We start from the raw sequence: 23,089 nt of genomic DNA on the forward strand, positions 1-23,089 counted from the left end.
GAAATACCATGGTACTGAGGTAGTGGTTTGTAATGTGGTTTGAAAAACACTTGCTGTGGATACTTCCTATGTGAGCATACAATATATTTCCAGTGTAATGTTTGCAGATTGTGCAGGGAATTGGAAGCAGTAAGTAATAAGGCCGAAACAAAAAAAAATGTGATAAATGGGAGATTTTTTGGATTTTTTCATACTTGATAATTTGCATTTAGGTGACAGATTTTTTGAACTGTAAAATGAAGATGATGCAATCATACTCTTTAATTATATGTGAAACTAAAAACACATTTTCCGATATGAAATTAAAACAGTTTTATACATGTATATATATATTGTCTAAAAATCATAATTTACTTCAGGTTTGTAAATTTGTGATACATCTTTTACACCAGAAATAATGTGAAAATAAAATCTTATTTTTTGTCAAAAATTAAAAACTTTCCAAAACTGGTAGTTTAGATATTTGTCATTTTTAGAAGCTATAAAGGAATCACAAAATTAGAGAATATTTGTTAGAATCATGACCTACAATGTATAATGGAGAGCAAGATGGTATTTTATGAAAATTTGAATGAAAGAATGATATTAACAGGAATTTTATGATAAGCAATGTGACAATAAATGAAATGTGCTATATTTGGAAATATTTTCATTTTACGTCATAAAAAGCATTGAATGTCATTTCGTTGAAGTACAAGTTTGAAATTTTCCAAAACTTTTTTTTTGTTACCAACACACAGATTTAAGTATCTGGAGGTACATTCACCTGATATAGGGACCCAGATAGTGATAGACGTTTTAATTTTTGGATAATTATTTGAAATATTCTTTTGGAGGAAAAGGATTCAGTGGGAATTTTGACATGTTCTTATATTTATTAAACAATAATAAAAAATTCATTTTGCTTTTCTCCAGATTTAATTTATGAATTGAAATTAAATTCACAAGTTAAGTTTATCATCTGTATAATTTCTTGACTTAGAAAAGTGGCTTTACATTATTGGTGAGTCATTAATGGTATGTTGTCCAGACAGCTGTTTTCACTGGCTGTGTATATCAACATGCATACCCAGTATAGGTATATATATACGGTGAAGTTATATCTAGAATAGACTTGGTGTGATTTGCGTTTCAATGTGAAATTGTATTCATATACATGTATACTACTAGTAGCTTGTATGAAATAAAAAAAATATCTAACATTTTGTAAGTTGTCGTTTTATATTGTTTATTAAGAGACTTGAAAGAAGCTGTAGTGATAGAGTAAATTAAGGGCAAGCATCTAAGGCTTTTATAGGTGACTGGCTAATAATCAGGACATGTCAACAGTACGCCACAACCTGGCACGAAATTAAGCAACCGACAAAATCCCAGGATCCGTGGGAGTAGCCATGATTGAGAATTTCTATAAATTCTCTTAAATTCTCAAAAAAAAATTTCATCATATGCAGCTAAAACATGATTGTTTGGGCAGATACAGAAGGTTATATAGTTAAATTATTTTATACTATTTACTTCTGGTGAAAAATTCAGAAATTGAATTGTGCCAAAAAAAGACCAGAATTACTTAAGGTTAACTTCATAAAATGGACATAACTTTTCAGAAAATCATTGAAAAAGAAAATTAGTCCTAAGCTCACCATCACAGATTTATATTATACAAGTTTTATCCATCACAAATAGATGGATGGATACCCTGACTATTCGTATGCTGGTTTTAGTGGAATAGATGTGATGGATGAGTAAAAACTGATGCGACATACTGACAGGACAAGGGAACTCAACTCTAATACGCTGATTTACTGCTGGCAATTTTTAGCTGGCACATTGGATGAAAGTTCTGGTGTTTGCCTTTCTCTCCGAAACCTTGCAAACTTTTTACTGATTCGCTTTCACATAAGTATGTGTGGTCGATAAAATTAGAAGTTTTATTAGGTCATCTGACCCATCGTGCTTCGTCCGTCGTCGTCTGCCGTGCGTAAACTTTTCATTCAAACAACTTCTTCTCAAATACTAGAATGTCTAGGGGGCTAATACTTGGCACAGAGCATACTGGCATGGAGCTCTACCAAGTTTGTTCAAATTAATGACCTTGACCCACTTTAAAGGTCACTGGGGTCAAATATGTTAAAATCTTTAAACAACTTCTCATTAACCAAAAGGCTCAGAGTGTAGATAATGGGCCTGTGCCATGCTGGGATGAAGGGCTATCAAGTTTGTTCAAATGAATGACCTTGAACAACTTTCAAGGTCACAGGGGTCAAATATGTTAAAATCTTTGAATAACTTCTTCTCAATAACCAAAAGGCATAGAGTGCTGATATTGGGCCTGTAGGATGCTGGAATAAAGGGTTACCAAGTTTATTCTAATAAATGACCTTGACCCACTTTCAAGGTCACAGTGGTCAAAAGTCTTGAAATCTTTTAAGAAACTTCTTCTGACTAACCAAAGGCCTTCAGTACTAATATTTAACCTTTAGCATGCTGGGATGAAGTTCAAACAAGTTTGTTGAAATGAAAAGTCTTGATCCACTTTCAAGGGGATGGCTGAGTGGCCTTGATTCTTAAATCAAGGTGAAATCTTGTATCTAATGTCAGATGACCGTTAAGGCCCATGGGCCTCTTGTTATTGTAGTCAACACTAATAATCACGTACAAAAATAAATTTGTTTCTGTGTTTTTAATTGACACCAAAAGTTCCAATGTCAAGTTGACATGTCACTCAACATCACAGTTGTTAAACAATATTGCATAACATTGCGATTTTAGATTATGGAAATCAATGCCAAATGGATTGTTAATGTTAGGAGAAATGTAAACATCATCCGTGCACTAATATTTTGAATATATTTTGCGAAAGGGTTCACAAACTTTTCTCATTCTTCTAAGAGACAAAGTTTATCATCATAACACTCTGAATCTCAATATTACCTCTGTTTTTTGGCAATATTTTCATTTTCATTTCTTATTGCCAGAATGATGTGACTAAGTGGAGTATATATATAAAATGCTGTTTTTTGGAGATTGTGCTCTTTGTCAGTATAAAACTATACACCCCAAGGTGGCAATGTGTTGTGGCCTGCCAGTCTAATAGACATCATGAAGAGTCACAACAATCGTATCAAGCCTACAAAGTAAACAAGATTTTTTCTTGAAAATTTATTTATTTATTAAATAAGTTAGATAATTCACTACCTCAACCTATATCAACAGCTGTTTTCGGCAAAGATGGGAGTGCTTGTTGACAGAAATTTAGTGACCCACATCAGGTGGTAAAGTAAAGCATTGGTTACACACTCATCTTTCAACTAGGGGTCTGGAATGGACATGAAAAGGTATGAGGTCACCTTCCGCAGTAAGAACCATCACACATTACCATCTGAGCCATCAAAAGTGATAATATAAGTTGGGATGACGTGTTTCATGACTAATGTTGTAAAAAAATCAAAGTTTAAAAGAAAATAAAAAATAAAAAGAGGCCCATGGGGCCTTAACGGTCATCTGACTATAAAGACCGATATCTGAAAGAGGCCAAATAGGCCTCAAGTAAATTGCTCATCTACACTATAGCTTACATAGAAGACAGCAAACTTGAAATAAACTTCTCTTTATACATGGCACTACAAAATGCCATTACTCCTGACCTTTCACTTGTTGAAAAAAGAAACTTTTAAGACCCCAACTCATTTGACCCAAGATACCTTGATTATAGGTCAAGGTTGGTTATATGAATAAATTGGTAGCCATTCATCCACACAATAAAGAATCAACAGTCTGGACTTTTTTATTATAGAGAAGTTTTCAAAACTTTTGACCTCTGTTACCTTTAACAAAAAGAAAAGGTCAATCATGTGAACAAAATTAGTAACCCTTCATCCAAGCATGCCACAGGCCCAATAGTAGTGCCCTACGCCTTTTGTTCATTGAGAAGAAGTCAGGTGAAGATTTTGACATATTTGACACCTGTGACCTTGAAAAATGGTCATGGTCAAAAATAAACTCTTCATGCCAGCATGCAACAACACCAATAACAGCACTTTAGTCCTTTTTGTTACACATTTTTTACACTTTTGTTACCTGTAATATTGAAAATGGTCAAGGTCAATGATAAAAACAAAGTTGGTAGCCTTTCATCCCTAGGCTACAGGCCCTTGGCCTTCTGGTTATTGAAGGAAAGTTGTTTATAGATTTTAACATATTTGACCCCTGTTACCTTGAAAGTTAGTCAAGGTCATTGATTTTAACAAACTTGGTAACCCTTCATCTCATCACGCTACAGGTCCAATATCAGCAGTCATTGGAACATTGGAATGGAAAGCTTAAGCACGGTGAATGACGACGGACCCTTTGTGTCAGATGACCTAAACACCCACAAGGGTGATCTTGTGACTAAAACGATAGATCTACCTCGGTAGATATCTACGTAAAATAAATAAATACAAGTGCTATTTTGGAATCACATTTTATTTTATCATTCAAAGCAAATTTATGGAAGATATTTGTACTCAGCCATTACACAACTGTTTGTATTGCTGCTTTTAAATAGATAAAAAAAAAGAAAAATAATTAAAAAAAACCCTATCAAACAATATAATTATACATAAGTTCCAAAATGCATATATATATATGTGTGTGTGTGTCATAAAATCTACATCGAAATTCATACCAGATTACAAAGGTACCTTTACCTAACCCTGATTGTAAAAATGAATATTTATTACTATATATGACTAAAAAGAAGACAAAATTCCAAAATAATCAACAGTTTTGAACATGAATTATGATTGGACTTGAGACCATCCATTTGTCTCTGCATGTTCTCAAAATCTTGATAAATAATCCCTCTTTTACAGTATCTGTGTTAAACTGGTAATAAGTTCAGGTCTGGTTGTAAGCTTATCCCTGTATCTACTGTTATTAAGAATTCATGTGAATTATGAAGTACTATCTGCAGTCATGTCCTACATGAATATACCATTATGTATGTCATACAGCAATATATACCAATCGTATGTACAAAAACTGTTTGGTCACCTTCACTTTTGACAAAGTGACATGGTATGAAACTTGTAACACTCATGTACACAATATCTGATATACTCACACATACCTAAAAAAACAACATAATTTAGCAATGGCTAGGAAAGTCCAGCTATCCTTATTGATGCAAATACAGATATTTGTAAACTGAGGTAACTCAAATATACAGATATTTGTAAAACCTAGGTAACTCTAAAATACAGGTATTTATAATACCGAGGTAACTCAAATATACAGATATTTATAATACCGAGGTAACTCAAATATACAGATATTTATAATACCGAGGTAACTCAAATATACAGATATTTATAATACCGAGGTAACTCAAATATACAGATATTTATAGTGCCAGGGTAACTCAAATATATAGATATTTACAAACAAGAGGTAACTCAAATAAAAGATATTTGTAATGCAGATGTAACTCAAACAGATATTTATAACACCTGGGTCTCAACAAAGAGAAGAGCAGTGCACCAAAATTATCACTCTCATTTGCATAATTTAGGAGTTATTGCCCTTTGTTATTTTTCATACCTAAATTTTATCTGAAGCATTACACTAAAACTATTAGAGGTATCAACATGAAACTTCAAAGGTAGATAGATCTCAACAAGTGCAGTTCACAAAAACTCTTTTTTGCATGATTTAAGTGTTATTGCCTTTGTTATTTTTCATACTTTTATCTGGAGTATTACACTAAAACTTTAAGAGGCATTAACATGAAACTTTCTTGGTAGATCAATCTCAATGAGTAGGAAAAATCATAACACTCTTATTGCCCTTTGTTTTTTTCTATACTTAAATTTGTCTCAATCTGGAAGCATAACCCAGCCCTTGTTTGTTTATGTTTTTGTTTAGAAATTGAAGATACATGCTGTATATTTTGAATTGACAAACATTAAGTTTGATGGACTAAGTGTAATATTGTGAAATCTTTTATTTTATGGAGTTCAATTTTCATGGTTTTTCAAGACAATTACTATTTTGTAAACACTTGATTTCTTGGATAAATATATCTCAATAAATCTGCTTATACTAATTCATGGACCAATAAATTTGTGGATTATAGAGTATCAATGAAATCAAGAAAAACAAGAGATCCCAGAGGGATCTTGGCGCCCACCTTTGTTTGATCTTTATGTTCTCTTTGAAAGTTGGATCTTTTCCCTCTTTTTTCTCTTCTCTGTTTTGCTCTTAATGATAAGAAATTAGAACATTCCTTTGCAGAAATAGCGATGATAATCTTTACCTGCAAAATCCAAAATGGCGGCCTATAAGCCATTTTGTTTCTTCTGATCAGTCACAAAATCAAATGAGCACAAAGAGAGACCAAAGGGAACAAATGTATGAAATTTGAGAGATATCCATTGAGTCTTAATAAATAGCAATAACAATCTTTTCTAGGCAAAATTCAAGATGGCCACTTTGTTTTTCTGATCAGTCCCAAAATCAAACATGCACAACTAGGGATCAAGGAAAGCATACCCATGGATCAGGATCTTAATGGGCATACCATCAAGCCATCATCCTTCACTCATAATTCTAACCAAGTCTGAAATATTTCCAATGGAAATTGAACAAATAATGCTCAAAAATTTAATTTTTCCTATATAAACTACAGTAAACATTACTCCCCTCCCAACGTGGAAATTTGAGACCCTGGGCCATCAAATTCACAATTTAAGATGCTTCCATTCATGAAGAGATTTGATTCTTCAATGTCTGGGTCTTGAGAAGAAGATTTTTGAAATCTAAGTCAATTTGACCCCTTTTGGCCCACCACTCAGGCCCCTGGAGGGTGGGGACTGTATAATCTTACACCAGGGAAGGTTTCTGCAAAATTTCATTGAAATTGGATCAGGGGTTTTTGAGAAGAAGTTGAAAGTGTTAAATTGTTTACTTAAGTATGACGCTGAATGAAGGGTATTAGAATATGTCATCATGAGACTTTGTCTCAGGTGACCTAAAAATCTAAGATGTCTGTCTGTCGGCCATTTTGTTTTTCTGTTCAGTCCCAAAATCAAATTGGCATAACTAGGGACCAAGGGAAACCTACATCTGAAATTTTTGAAAGATCAAGCACTTCATAAGAAAAAGAGATGACAAACTTTTTCTGATCAGTCCCTAAATTAGACAAGCACAACTGAGGACCAAAAGGAACCTATATACAAAATTTGAGAAAGATCTATACAGGCAGCTCTCAAGAAATAGCAATAACAAACTTTAAAAATTAAAATACAAGATGGCCGCTTGATAGCATTTTGTTCTTTTGATGAGACCCAAAATCAAATGATCACATCTGATAATGGTGGACTGAAAATAAATCATTCTCAAAAATAGATAATTTTACAGCATATCAGAGACAGTATTAATTATGGGGGTTTGACATCATTGTATGAAAGAGCCATATTTATACAGGTACCCAAGGCAACAACAAAAATTACCTGTTAAGGTGATTAGCTACAAACATACAAGTAAATGTGCAAATAAAACTGTACATACATTTAAAAGTGAAATTTGATTATTGCTTGGCAATAAGATCTTAAAAACTTGATGCTTTAAATGTTATTAAGGCCCAAGTATATGAATGATTCAGTGTATGTTTTTAAAAATCCAGTCAATTTTCATATGACCATCAAAAGTTACAAGTTACTAATATAATAAATAATGGGCCATCCAACACTCCTAATGTAAGAATTTGCGGTAGTGTCTTCGGTTGGATCCTTAGGATTCAATAGAGTTCCTTACTACTAAAACATAATATAACAAAAAGGAATCTCAACAACACGAAGACTTTTTGTAAAGCTGTCTACATGTTTCGGCCGCTATGCGATCATCATCAGGACAAATTTTATTTTGGAAAAAAGCATCTTGTCCTGATGACGGTCGCATAGCGGCCGAAACATGTAGACAGCTTTACAAAAAGTCTTTGTGTTGTTGAGATTCCTTTTTGTTTTATTAAGTTACTAATATGAACAAAAATCAGGAATACTATTATTCAAATGCATGAAATTTCAATGTTTATTCTATTAAAATATTTATTAATTAGCCTATTAAAAAAATTTTAATTCTGTTAATTTCCAGTGAAACATTTGTTATTTCCTTGTTAAAATCCTTCTAATTTTCTGCTACAGGTTTTGTTACCAATAAATATTAGTCAATTTCTATAAAAAAAAAATCTGGTACCATGCAAGATTAAAACATGAAATCACATTTCCTATTGAAATTCCATTAAGTTTAAATTAATTTACACAAGGTCAATTATTAATTTCCCTGACTAAAAACATAAATCACAGATATGCTGGTATAAAATTACAACAAGGATTCCTATTGGATGATATGTTTATCACAACATCGCTATGGTAACAAGTGCACTTGACAACAACAGAAGGCAACTCTGTATTACATGTCCTGAGTTGAATGGCTCTGAAATATCACCAAGCACTATATCCAGCCTTGTTGGTATGTTGGGTTGAACTGTGAAGATTTGATTTGTCTCTCCCAAATCCGTGGTTTTTACCTGAAAACAGGAAACTTTCATTCCAGAAGTTGCACAAGAAATATTATAGATACATGTTATACATTTCATTCCTTAGTAATGAATCTCGGGAAGGGGATGTAGGGATGTACACACAAATATATGTAATAAAACACTTATCCTTATCAAGCCTCGAGGAACAAAGTCAAGGTCACAGTTCAGATTTTTAAACATTAGAGGATTCATTCCTCAAGGGAATTCAATCAAACTTCAAACATTCATAAAACACTATCATTTCTCTTACCCTGGACAGGGATATCCACACGTTTTACCAGTGTGAGATTTCCTTATCTCACCCTAGGGTGAGACAAGCTACATGCACTCTGTGCACGTTCTTAACAATTATGTGACATCACTATCTTGACCTAGAAGTGGAACTACTTTTACTATGCCTAATAAGGTCACACACATACTCTAGTTCGTCTGCTATCCCTACAGACATCTGTTGATTTTGTGTATATATACTGAAGCCACTTGATCAAAGTCACTGCTACTATTTTGGGAAAATCGTTAGAACTCTTCAGCAGCTTCATTCCATGACAGATTTCAATCAAACTTCACAATCATCATGAGGCCATAATATTACAAGTTCAAGGTTGTAGGGTTAAGTTCACCATTACTATTACTATTTTTATAAAATCATTTTCAGTTCTCTAGTGGTTTCATTCCTCGAGTGATTTTAATCAAACATAACATAAGGTGGAACCACAAACAGCTTTGTATCATATCTGTTGCTGATGCAGACTGATGTCATTTGGTTTGTGAATTTTTGAAAATGAATAATGGTAACCTTGCCAATGACATGTAGACTCATCCAGGATATTGTCATAGTAGACCTTTTTCAATGGGTGTGATGGTGTGATAGATTTGAAATGGGACAGGACTGAACTAAATTTCATAATTCTGGACACCCTACCATACAATGGTGAGAGCATGAAATTAAGTTTACTATTTCAAACTGCCTTTAAATGCTGTACAATTAAAACTCTACATATTTTCAGATTATTTGAATTGCATGACCTTCAATATATTTATTTCAAAAAACATTTACACATGATACATATAAGTTTATACTTTCAAGACAGTGAAAAAACACTGACCCATCACTCACCATAAAACTGGTTGCAGGACAGCAGACATTCAAAGGGAGACTACTCACCATAATTGTGTAGTTTCCAGGAAGTAGAATTCGCCAATATTCGCCTTGTGCTGTTGTTGTAAACTTGATGTCTTCGCGTCCCATAATACAAAGTTGCGCCCCCTTGACAGGTGTCCCATCTGCTTTCTTTACCAAACCCCGGACACCTTCACAGAAATGCTGACATTACTTGAAATAAGAGACCTGTACAGCCTGTATTATCTCCAGTTTCACTTTGGCCTTATGTTTTAACTAAGGGTATGTCTAAGCTCACATCACAGGTACGTCTTAGGTAGCACATAGTCTTAATTCTGACACAAAGTATAATGTGTAAGGTAGCATATAACCTTAACTCTTACACAGATCACAGGTATAATGTGTAAGTAGCATATAACATTAACACAAACACAAGTCACAGGTATAATGTGTAAGGTAGCATATAACCTTAACTCTTACACAGATCACAGGTATAATGTGTAAGGTAGCATATAACCTTAACTCTTACACAGATCACAGGTATAATGTGTAAGGTAGCATATAACCTTAACTCTTACACAGATCACAGGTATAATGTGTAAGTAGCATATAACCTTAACTCTTACACAGATCACAGGTATAATGTGTAAGGTAGCATATAACCTTAACTCTTACACAGATCACAGGTATAATGTGTAAGGTAGCATATAACCTTAACTCTTACACAGATCACAGGTATAATGTGTAAGGTAGCATATAACCTTAACTCTTACACAGATCACAGGTATAATGTGTAAGGTAGCATATAACCTTAACTCTTACACAGATCACAGGTATAATGTGTAAGGTAGCATATAACCTTAACTCTTACACAGATCACAGGTATAATGTGTAAGGTAGCATATAACCTTAACTCTTACACAGATCACAGGTATAATGTGTAAGTAGCATATAACCTTAACTCTTACACAGATCACAGGTATAATGTGTAAGTAGCATATAACCTTAACTCTTACACAGATCACAGGTATAATGTGTAAGGTAGCATATAACCTTAACTCTTACACAGATCACAGGTATAATGTGTAAGGTAGCATATAACCTTAACTCTTACACAGATCACAGGTATAATGTGTAAGGTAGCATATAACCTTAACTCTTACACAGATCACAGGTATAATGTGTAAGGTAGCATATAACCTTAACTCTTACACAGATCACAGGTATAATGTGTAAGGTAGCATATAACCTTAACTCTTACACAGATCACAGGTATAATGTGTAAGGTAGCATATAACCTTAACTCTTACACAGATCACAGGTATAATGTGTAAGGTAGCATATAACCTTAACTCTTACACAGATCACAGGTATAATGTGTAAGGTAGCATATAACCTTAACTCTTACACAGATCACAGGTATAATGTGTAAGGTAGCATATAACCTTAACTCTTACACAGATCACAGGTATAATGTGTAAGGTAGCATATAACCTTAACTCTTACACAGATCACAGGTATAATGTGTAAGGTAGCATATAACCTTAACTCTTACACAGATCACAGGTATAATGTGTAAGGTAGCATATAACCTTAACTCTTACACAGATCACAGGTATAATGTGTAAGGTAGCATATAACCTTAACTCTTACACAGATCACAGGTATAATGTGTAAGGTAGCATATAACCTTAACTCTTACACAGATCACAGGTATAATGTGTAAGGTAGCATATAACCTTAACTCTTACACAGATCACAGGTATAATGTGTAAGGTAGCATATAGCCTTAACTCTTACACAGATCACAGGTATAATGTGTAAGGTAGCATATAACCTTAACAAAATCTTTGCCCATAGCTTCAAATAACTCTTACGAAAACCATAACAAAACAATATTTTAATCCTCTTGTTTCATATACCAAGGGTAATTACAGAGATGGAATATCGGAAAGGGATTTAAATAAAGTTCTTTAAACCATAGATTTATATCTATACCTATTTATACCTATGTCCTGTTTATACCATCTCCATGAATCCTACATGTCCATTACACAGGGTTAATAGGACATTGTTACCCTGAAATCTACATACAATGTACTCATGGTATTGGGATTTTAGTACAATGTCACCCCACTGACACCCTGAAATATACACTATCATTGCAGGGCTCTTGATCTGCCAGATTTGGGGCCGATATTCGGTTCCATTCCCAATGCAAAATAATATCTTTCTAAAGAAAAAGCTGCTGTTTTTCCCAATTCTAAGGGCCCTGGGCCCCAGTCCCAAAATGGGGTGTGAAAGCCCTGCATTGTATTTAATTATTAGTACATTGTTACCCTGAAACCCATAAAATTGGGTTATTTGTACTTTGTTACCCTAAAGCATACTAACCTTTGGTATTGGGTTATCAATATAATGTTACCCAGAGAGTTAATACTTCATGTAATTTGGTTATTAGGACACTACTACCCTATAACCTACATACCCATGACATTGGATTACCAGTACATTGTTACCCTAAAACCTACATACCCATGATATTGGGTTACTAGTACATTGTTACCCTAAAACCTACATACCCATGACATTGGGTTGTTAGGATATCACAGCCCTAAAACCTACATACCCATGATATTGGGTTACTAGTACATTGTTACCCTAAAACCTACATACCCATGACATTGGGTTGTTAGGATATCACAGCCCTAAAACCTACATATCCATGACATTGGGTTACTAGTACTTTGTTACCCTATAATCTATATACCCTTGATACTGAGTTACTAGAACTTTGTTACTCTATGACCTACATACCCATGTTATTGGGTTATTAGTATATTGTTACCCTAAAACCTACATAGCCATGGTATTGGGTTATTAGTACAATGTTACCCTAAATCCTACATACCCATGACATTGGGTTATTAGGACACCACTACCCTAAAACCTACATAGCCATGGTATTGGGTTATTAGTACAATGTTACCCTAAATCCTACATACCCATGGTATTGGGTTATTAGTATATTGTTACCCTAAAACCTACATACCCATGACATTGGATTACTAGTACATTGTTACCATAAAACCTACATACCCATGATATGGGGTTATTAGTACATTGTTAACCTAAAACCTACACACCCATGACATTGGGTTACTAGTACATTGTTACCCTAAAACCTACATACCCATGACATTGGGTTATTAGGATATCACAGCCCTAAAACCTATATACCTATGACATTGGGTTACTAGTACATTGTTACCCTAAAACCTACATACCCATGACATTGGGTTATTAGGATATCACAGCCCTAAGACCTACATACCTATGACATTGGGTTACCAGTACATTGTTACCCTAAAACCTACATACCCATGACATTGGGTTACTAGTACATTGTTACCCTAAAACCTGCATACCTATGACATTGGTTATAAGTACATTGTTACCCTAAAACCTACATACCCATGACATTGGGTTATTAGGATATCACAGCCCTAAAACCTACATATCCATGACATTGGGTTACTAGTACTTTGTTACCCTATAATCTATATACCCTTGATATTGAGTTACTAGAACTTTGTTACTCTATGACCTACATACCCATGACATTGGATTACCAGTACATTGTTACCCTAAAACCTACATACCCATGATATTGGGTTATTAGTATATTGTTACCCTAAAACCTACATACCCATAACATTGGGTTATTAGGACACCACTACCCTAAAACCTACATAGCCATGGTATTGGGTTATTAGTACAATGTTACCCTAAATCCTACATACCCATGTTATTGGGTTATTAGTATATTGTTACCCTAAAACCTACATACCCATGACATTGGATTACTAGTACATTGTTACCATAAAACCTACATACCCATGATATGGGGTTATTAGTACATTGTTAACCTAAAACCTACACACCCATGACATTGGGTTACTAGTACATTGTTACCCTAAAACCTACATACCCATGACATTGGGTTATTAGGATATCACAGCCCTAAAACCTATATACATATGACATTGGGTTACTAGTACATTGTTACCCTAAAACCTACATACCCATGACATTGGGTTATTAGGATATCACAGCCCTAAAACCTACATACCTATGACATTGGGTTACCAGTACATTGTTACCCTAAAACCTACATACCCATGACATTGGGTTACTAGTACATTGTTACCCTAAAACCTACATACCCATGACATTGGTTATAAGTACATTGTTACCCTAAAACCTACATACCCATGACATTGGGTTATTAGTACATTGTTACCCTAAAACCTACATACCCATGTTATTGGGTTATTAGTACATTGTTACCCTAAAACCTACATACCCATGGCATTGGGTTACTAGTATATTGTTACCCTAAAACCTACCTACCCATGACATTGGGTTACCAGTACATTGTTACCCTAAAACCTACATACCCATGACATTGGGTTACCAGTACATTGTTACCCTAAAACCTACATACCCTTGACATTAGGTTACCAGTACATTGTTACACTAAAACCTACATACCCATGATATGGGGTTATTAGTACATTGTTAACCTAAAACCTACATACCCATGACATTGGGTTACCAGTACATTGTTACACTAAAACCTACATACCCATGACATTGGGTTATAAGTACATTGTTAACCTAAAACCTACATACCCATGACATTGGGTTACTAGGACATTGTTACCTTAAAACCTACATACCCATGACATTGGGTTACCAGTACATTGTTACACTAAAACCTACATACCCATGACATTGGGTTATTAGTACATTGTTACCCTAAAACCTACATACCCATGACATTGGGTTACTAGGACATTGTTACCCTAAAACCTACATACCCATGACATTGGGTTACTAGTATATTGTTACCCTAAAACCTACATACCCATGTTATTGGGTTATTAGTACATTGTTACCCTAAAACCTACATACCTATGACATTGGGTTACTAGTACATTGTTACCCTAAAACCTACATACCCATGACATTGGGTTACTAGGACATTGTTACCCTAAAACCTACATACCCATGACATTGGATTACCAGTACATTGTTACCCTAAAACCTACATATCCATGATATTGGGTTACTAGTACTTTGTTACCCTATAATCTATATACCCTTGATATTGGGTTACTAGAACTTTGTTACACTATGACCTACATACCCATGACATTGGGTTACCCTAAAACCTACATACCCATGTTATTGGGTTACTAGTACATTGTTACCCTAAAACCTACATACCCATGGTATTTACAATCATCAGGTAATTGATCATGGCATCCTTGTTCTCCGTCCAGAAACTTGGTAGTTCTGTATGTTGAGGATACTTGCAGCAACTCTGTTCGATAGTGACCTCCAGACATCCAGCGTGTACATAATTGTAGTCCTGCATTCCTCCTGAAATACAAAAAATTAAATGAAAAAAGGTATTCTGATTTGAATGAAATGTCGCGCAAAAATACTTTAGTAAATTCTGACACCTCTTTACAGCAAAGTTTGAAGAACAAAATAAATTTAGAAATTAATGTCAAGTTATCTTCATTTTCCTGGTTTTCTGAAAAAATTGTTACAGTTTCATGAGGATTTTGTTTTTACCATTTGGAAAGATAGAATAATATCAAGAAATAGCTATATTTAAAAACATGTAAATATTCCTCCCTAATCTTTTAACTAAATCTGTTAAAAGGTTCATGAGATATCTTGTGCACAAAAGTGGTCAAGAGTGACCATTGACCTTTCACCAATATACCTCCTTCTTCCTGAACAAAGGTTGGAGGGGGATAATTATTTCAGTTCCATAGCTTCTAGCTGTTAAGAAATCCAACATTTTGAAATATTAATTTGATCATATCTGTTTTGAAGACAAATATTGTTTTCAATATGAATTTACCTCTCATAGGATACCACATAGCTCCATTAGTGATGCCATCAGTAAAAGTTTCACCACAAAACCCTCCTTGGTACATCCGATGATGGGAGTAACTGAATACCTTTGATATGTGCTGAAAAATATCGTCATCTGGACTCGGCACAAGCTTCGTTGCCAGAGATAATGATGCTGCAGGACCAATCAACAAAGAAATTACTTTAAAATGATCAATATACATTGTATAATCTCATTGTAGCTGTGTGTGTTGTTCTGCAAAATTCTACATGACTTTTTTGTGCTTTGGACAGTCTACCCAGCTAAATAAATAGCTATAAAAATGTAGGAAGGCATTTGATTGGCCCATGCACATCAACAGTATATCATTAACATATGAAGCCAAGATTGCAAGACTACTCTTAAAATGCCAAATTACACCTAAATTAATGGTAGGAAAAAAAAGGTTTGATTCATTCAACTGTTCTTAAGTTACTTAATTATGACCTAGATTTACCAAATCCTATTTTGATGGAAACAGGTGCATACACAATGTCAAACCAAAGCCATACGGTTGCAGTGAACTTCTTCAAGGTGTTTAGGTAGAAGAAGATACATCAGAAGTTGTATGACTGCTGTACCTTATGTATAGAGGGAGTAGCATGAAAATTGTAACAGACAAATAAATGGAGAGACAGACAGAAAAATATCCTGTTAGCTGTCTAATGGCTGAAAAATACACCCAATGGGTTTCAGATATCCTAAACATTAGAAGCTGGAGGTTTTTTCTGATTATTTACCTCCTGCATAATTATCATAAGGGTAGTTAACCACCAGTGCCCCTCCATGGAGATTTGCTGAGAGGATAAATTGGTACTGTGACAGCCAACTGATGACAGCCTTTGTCTCTGGCTGTTGTTCAAGGTCATTGAATTCAAATTTGTCCGGAAAATTGCGATTCAGGTCAAACATGTTGCTGTTCGCTCTGTAAGATACCATTCAGAGTTTATACACAATTAGAGCTGTGGTCACAATCAAATAAAACTTATTAAGTTTGTAATCTAGAGTTACTTCCCTTGTAGGGGAACTCGTCTCTCTATTTGATGGTATAATATTGCCTTAACTCATAAACAACATTTGCACAACTTGGGGTTCTTAGTTTGATCCCGTTTGGTTTTTTTCTTTCAATTCGTTTACTCTTGTTTTCAAACACACATATATTGACAAAAAGCTGAAAGGATTTAAATAGTTTTACTGTTTTACGTTTTACTGTTTTAACAAAAGGTGAAAGTAAAAGGGATATAGTTTTCACAGATTTTGAAAAAATGGATAATAGTTTTTGGCTACTACAATAATAAATAAGTTTTTTTTTTTTTTTTTTTTTACATTTTTTCAGTTTTAAACATTGAAGTATACAAATATCAACAAAAGCACAAACATCCATAATAATAAATAAATGTAATTTCATTTTGAAGAAGCCCTTGCAAAAAAGAAGTATGAGTTATAGAGATCATATGTATTTTGTCCATTATATTGATCTGTTTACATACTGAACCATAGTGACATTGATACATCAAATAGCACTTCACAAATTCTGTCAACACAGTAGTTGACATAAAAGAAAAAAAAAATCTAAAAAACAAAACATGTATCAAATCAAAGAAAATAAAACATCAAGATAAACAGACCTGCCAACGTTCCCTGCACAACTTCCTTCAAATGAGGCCTCAAATCCATCAGGATTCATCGTTGGGAGAATGTGTACCAGTGTGTTGTCGAGGAAGGTTCGCAAGGTACTATTGGTGGCATAATTCAACACAAACTCTTCAATAAGGTGCAACAACACCTCCCTGCCAACAGGCTGGCAACAGAATCAGGACTGTGTTAACAATTTTTGTTATAAATGATACAAAACATGCATGCTTTGATTTTTCTCTTTACAATTAGTGTGTTACTACAGTGGATGACAAACTGACAGCTTCCATGGTGGAAAATGAGTGGGTACCTCACTAAACACCATAAGGGAGGCCCATCGCATGCCATTTACCACAGCAATAAGGATAAAATGTCTGGCCCAAGGCCCTAACCAAGTGAGCCCAGACTGTTTTTCAGCTTCTCGAGAAACACAAACTGCCATGGGCATTAAGTGTCAAACCACACACCATGGATCTTCAAATGAGGTTGAGCAGGCCAACTAAGGTAAGGCAGAATGAATTCTATGATAAAATGTTGACAAAGAAATCAACCAAATAATAAAGAAATAATATTTATGTCTCCCTCTTATCATAACTGTAGCTATAGTACTGTTAACAGTACACAGTCAAATTGGCTGTTCCATCAGTAGGGACACCTCTAAATAACTGTAGCTATAGTACTGTTAACAGTACACGGTCAAATTGGCTGTTCCATCAGTAGGGACACCTCTTAATAACTGTAGCTATAGTACTGTTAACAGTACACGGTCAAATTGGCTGTTCCATCAGTAGGAACACCTGTTCATAACTGTAGCTATAGTGCTGTTAACAGTACCCTGTTAAATTGGCTGTTCCATCAGCAGGAACACCTGATGATAACTTTAGCATTAATACTGTAAACAGTACAGGGTTAAATTGGCTGTTCCATCAGTAGGAACACCTGTTGATAACTTTAGCATTAATACTGTTAACAGTACACGGTCGAATTGGCTGTTCCATCAGTAGAGACACCTCTTAATAACTGTAGCCATAGTACTGTTAACAGTATACGGTCAAATTGGCTGTTCCATCAGTAGGAACACCTGATGATAACTTTAGCATTAATACTGTAAACAGTACAGGGTTAAATTGGCTGTTCCATCAATAGGAACACCTGTCGATAACTTAAGCTTTAGTAGTAATGTAAACAGTACAGGGTCAAATTGGCTGTTCCATCAGTAGGAACACCTGTCAATAACTGTAGCTATAGTGCTGTTAACAGTACCCGGTCAAACTGGCTGTTCCATCAGTAGGAACACCTGTCAATAACTTTAGCATTAATACTGTTAACAGTACAGGGTCAAATTGGCTGTTCCATCAGTAGGAACACCTGTCGATAACTTTAGCATTAATACTGTTAACAGTACACGGTCGAATTGGCTGTTCCATCAGTAGGGACACCTCTTAGTAACTGTAGCTATAGTACTGTTAACAGTACACGGTCAAATTGGCTGTTCCATCAGTAGGGAGACCTCTTGATAACTGTAGCTATAGTACTGTTAACAGTACACGGTCAAATTGGCTGTTCCATCAGTAGGAACACCTGTCAATAACTGTAGCTATAGTGCTGTTAACAGTACCCAGTCAAAATGGCTGTTCCATCAGTAGGAACACCTGTCGATAACTTTAGCATTAATACTCTTAACAGTACAGGGTCAAATTGACTGTTCCATCAGTAGGAACACCTGTCGATAACTTTAGCATTAATACTGTTAACAGTACACGGTCGAATTGGCTGTTCCATCAGTAGGGACACCTCTTAATAACTGTAGCTATAGCACTGTTAACAGTACAGGGTCAAATTGGCTGTTCCATCAGTAGGAACACCTGTTCATAACTGTAGCTATAGTGCTGTTAACAGTACCCTGTTAAATTGGCTGTTCCATCAGTAGGAACACCTGATGATAACTTTAGCATTAATACTGTTAACAGTACAGGGTTAAATTGGCTGTTCCATCAGTAGGAACACCTGTCGATAACTTAAGCTTTAGTAGTAATGTAAACAGTACAGGGTCAAATTGGCTGTTCCATCAGTAGGAACACCTCTTAATAACTGTAGCTATAGTACTGTTAACAGTACACGGTCAAATTGGCTGTTCCATCAGTAGGAACACCTGTCGATAACTGTAGCTATAGTGCTGTTAACAGTACCCTGTCAAATTGGCTGTTCCATCAGTAGGAACACCTGTCGATAAATTTAGCATTAATACTGTTAACAGTACCCTTTCAAATTGGCTGTTCCATCAGTAGGAACACCTGTCGATAACTTTAGCATAAATACTGTTAACAGTACCCTGTCAAATTGGCTGTTCCATCTGTAGGAACACCTGTCGATAACTAATGACTGATTTTGTTAAGCGAAGTTAAACATTGTATAACAACCAATGTTTAGAAATTGTCCATATCAGCATTTGATTGCATTGTTATTGTAGTCATAGTCAATAGGAATGATTTGCTGGCAAATATTGTATTTTGTGTGATTATTTGCTTGCAATGCTTTGTCACTAATGATGATTAATCAGTCAAACATCTTTACCTAGAGAACCCAATGGGAAAACTTTGAGATAACCAAGAGTTTGAAATAAGAGAGTTTGAATGTTATGTGTTAGGTTAGGCAGGGACAGACAAAATGATTCAAATTAAATGAGGTTTTCAAGTTATTCGAGACTGAGATAATGAGGTTCGACTGTAATACAATCCCAAGGCAGTTTAAAGTTGGATTATAATGATTTTGGGTTACAATACCAAGTGATACAAGAAGGATGTTGATGAGCCAGTCAACACATCAACAAAGGATCTCCAAATTCTAGACACCTACGGTCTTAACAATGACAGATCATTTGCCAAGTACAAAGACATTCCTCTCTAATTTTTTAAAACATTAAGTACCCCTCTTTTATATTAATTCTTTAGGCAGGTTTCACCCTTCATTCTTTTGTGGGGTTCCAAGGACTCGCAGGTCTTGGAATCGGGGACCCCATTCTCAAAATCGGGAATTCTTTCAAAATTTTCGGTGTAGTTCTTTAAAAGTATTTGCTTAATAATGACATTTTAAAACATTTGAAATATGTCATCCTTACCTCATTGCCATGCATGTTACCAACATACTTAACATGAGGTCGCAAGGTCACATGGCTTTTAGGTGACTTTCCAATGGCTAACACCCAGAGGTCACGACCTAAATTGACAAATTTTTACATATGAAATAGAAACATAAAAAAGTACATATTAGATTAGTAGAAGTAATACTTCTGTTTAGATATTCTGAGTAAGAAACGTTTCATTTCAGTTTTTTTATTTTCTGAAAATGTAAGAAAATACAAAACCTCTAATTCAAAAGATATGCTTGTTACAATATATTAACATTTATTTGTAATTATCTAGTGAACAGAAATAACTATGGGTGGGTTTATTACCAAACATGAGCTGAAAGACAGAATAATACATTTAGGAAGTACTTATAACATTTTCTATAACTTGTCTAAGGTAGTCAGTATACAAGATTTTCGGTTTCCACAGGTAAACAAACCTTCAATGCTTTGACCGATGCTGTATAAATGGGTGATTTCTGGGTAGTTTACACTCAAGTTTTGTAGAAAGACTGACATCGCAGGGTGTCTATGATATGTGAAGTCCAAACTTGTTACCATAGACAACGATACCATTGTCATGGCAACCATGATGACCCATCCCAGAGGGGCACTCCACTGCATATTCTAAAGAAGAAATAAATGTAAATTATTGCACATTTTTCCAAAGACAATTTTGGATTGTTTTAATAACAATCTGCAAATTCCGACTCCTAAAACATAACACTGATGATATGAGACTCAATACTTTCCTTCTAACAATTACAAGAGTGTTCCTAAGGCTTGTAATTATTTTTTCTGACAAGAAATTGCATCATTGTAAAAAATATTTCACATTTTTTTTCAAATAATTAAGCAAGACCCTTATGTTAGCTTACCTCCTCTACACACAAGTATTTCCGTCCTGGTCTAAGCTATCTGACAAACTTAACAGACTAATCCTTTATATTTATAAAGTAAAGTTCAAAGGTTAAGGTCATATGACCTTTAATCTAAATTCATCTGCTGCTAATCAACAATTTCAACCAAACATCCCCTTGTATCAAAATGGAATAAACTGTATCACTTCAATCACAGAACTATTTTGGTTGGATAGGGTAATCAGGATAATGTCCATTTCCAATGTTGGTATCAAGAAATGCTACATCACCATGGACCATGATGTAAAGATTTGTCAGCTTATCAACAGCACAACTGAACTATAAGAAATTCTTTTCCTTCTCATTAAAGATATTTGATTTATTTTCAAAGAAATTAGTTTTCAACATAAATCTTTTTCAAACAGTACAAAGAAAATTTGGATCAGAATGTTTACAAAAACATGTAATATGGAAAAACTGGCCTGTTTTTTAATAAAATATTAATAAGACTACCAGTTGAACTGCTAATTTCCTTGTCCTTGATAGCTTACTGGGAGATTTCTGAATTGGCAAGTTGTTTTAGTGAAGTTACTATTTTGTGTCAAAGTCACATCACTAATAGTTAGGATACTAACATTGAATATTTGAAAACCTTATGGACTGGAATATTTGTATACATATTCCTATGATTTCTATGTGAAGATCAAAGAGCAATTTCTAAACATGGTATAAAAATAAGTATATCAATCTTTCTTCAGAAGCAACAAAACAATTTAACTTGACTGATTGATAAAGACTTTAGTATTAAACATATTTCATCATCACAGCTGAACAAATTTTACAAGATTCAAATTTCACAAGGTCCAAAGTTAAAGGTGTGGAAAATGAAATAAAAAGCACTTCATAAAAGTCAATTTTGAGAAATATGACAAAACAATGCTAGGTATAAGTATTGTGCCTCATTAAGTCTCCCTGTGGAATGAACAGAGATACAAATATCATTGTTCTTCTGCTTCTGGCTCTGGTTCTACTTACAATTTCTTCACTGGCAATACCTTCTCATCTGTTAAAGATACCTTGATAAAACTAGCATCAGTTAAAGCTGATATCGACAGGTCACTGTCACCATGAACTCAAGGTCAAAGGTAAAAAAGTGATTTTTTTTTCCCCCAAATAATTTCTTGTCTAGGCGATATTTTTTGAAGTGTTGAAAATATTGTAATGAAAGTTGCTGCACACTTTTATCAATCATTGACACAGTGAAGTGCTCTATCATTGGATCACTTTGACCTTGATCTCTGTCAAAGGTCAAATAAATAAAAAAAAAAATCCAATAATACTTGTCTGTGATGATAATTTTTAAACTGTTAATGATATCTTAATGGAAGTGCAGTGCTATGTCACTGGATCATAAACGAGTGCACAGACAACAAATATGAACATCAAGGGACATGAAAGAGTCTTCTCAGTGCACATCTTGAAGGGCATGGAAAAGGATTATTTTGGGGGCATCAGTTGTCAGATTCCAGTACCACAAACAGAACATGCGAAGAGGAAATGTTTGTCAAACTTTTCAAAACCTGAACTAAATAGAAGTTAACTAGTGTCGTTACACCTTTAAGTTAATAACATAATTATCTCCCTTTTCATTGTTTATTGTATATTTTGTTGTAATTTTGGAAGTATGACAGTAATAAACAAATTGCCTGAAAAACATTTGCGAAACAAATTCTTTTTCATGCCATTATTGCCTGTTTACTGGACCATTTGATGAATTTTGACGGATTTGACCATT

The 23,089-nt window shown here is 34.5% G+C and overlaps 1 protein-coding gene across 1 annotated transcript; it reads right to left on the bottom strand.

Annotated features, from left to right (window-relative positions):
- Nucleotides 1-8,152: 8,152 nt before the first annotated feature.
- Nucleotides 8,153-21,058, bottom strand: LOC132555947 (carboxypeptidase M-like). Its single transcript, XM_060220317.1, has 8 exons — nt 20,875-21,058; nt 20,426-20,523; nt 17,301-17,473; nt 16,413-16,597; nt 15,640-15,807; nt 14,991-15,146; nt 9,744-9,889; nt 8,153-8,566 (listed from the first exon to the last, which is right to left on the bottom strand). Exons 1-8 carry the CDS (start codon nt 21,056-21,058, stop codon nt 8,393-8,395), a joined length of 1,284 nt encoding a protein of 427 aa, XP_060076300.1. The 3' UTR covers nt 8,153-8,392.
- Between the last annotated feature and the right edge of the window lie 2,031 nt (nt 21,059-23,089).

The sequence above is a fragment of the Ylistrum balloti genome, unplaced genomic scaffold (assembly GCF_031769215.1).
Source record: "Ylistrum balloti isolate Yb309-2 unplaced genomic scaffold, AGI_CSIRO_Ybal_v1 Utg370530, whole genome shotgun sequence".
NCBI lineage: Eukaryota > Metazoa > Mollusca > Bivalvia > Pectinida > Pectinidae > Ylistrum > Ylistrum balloti.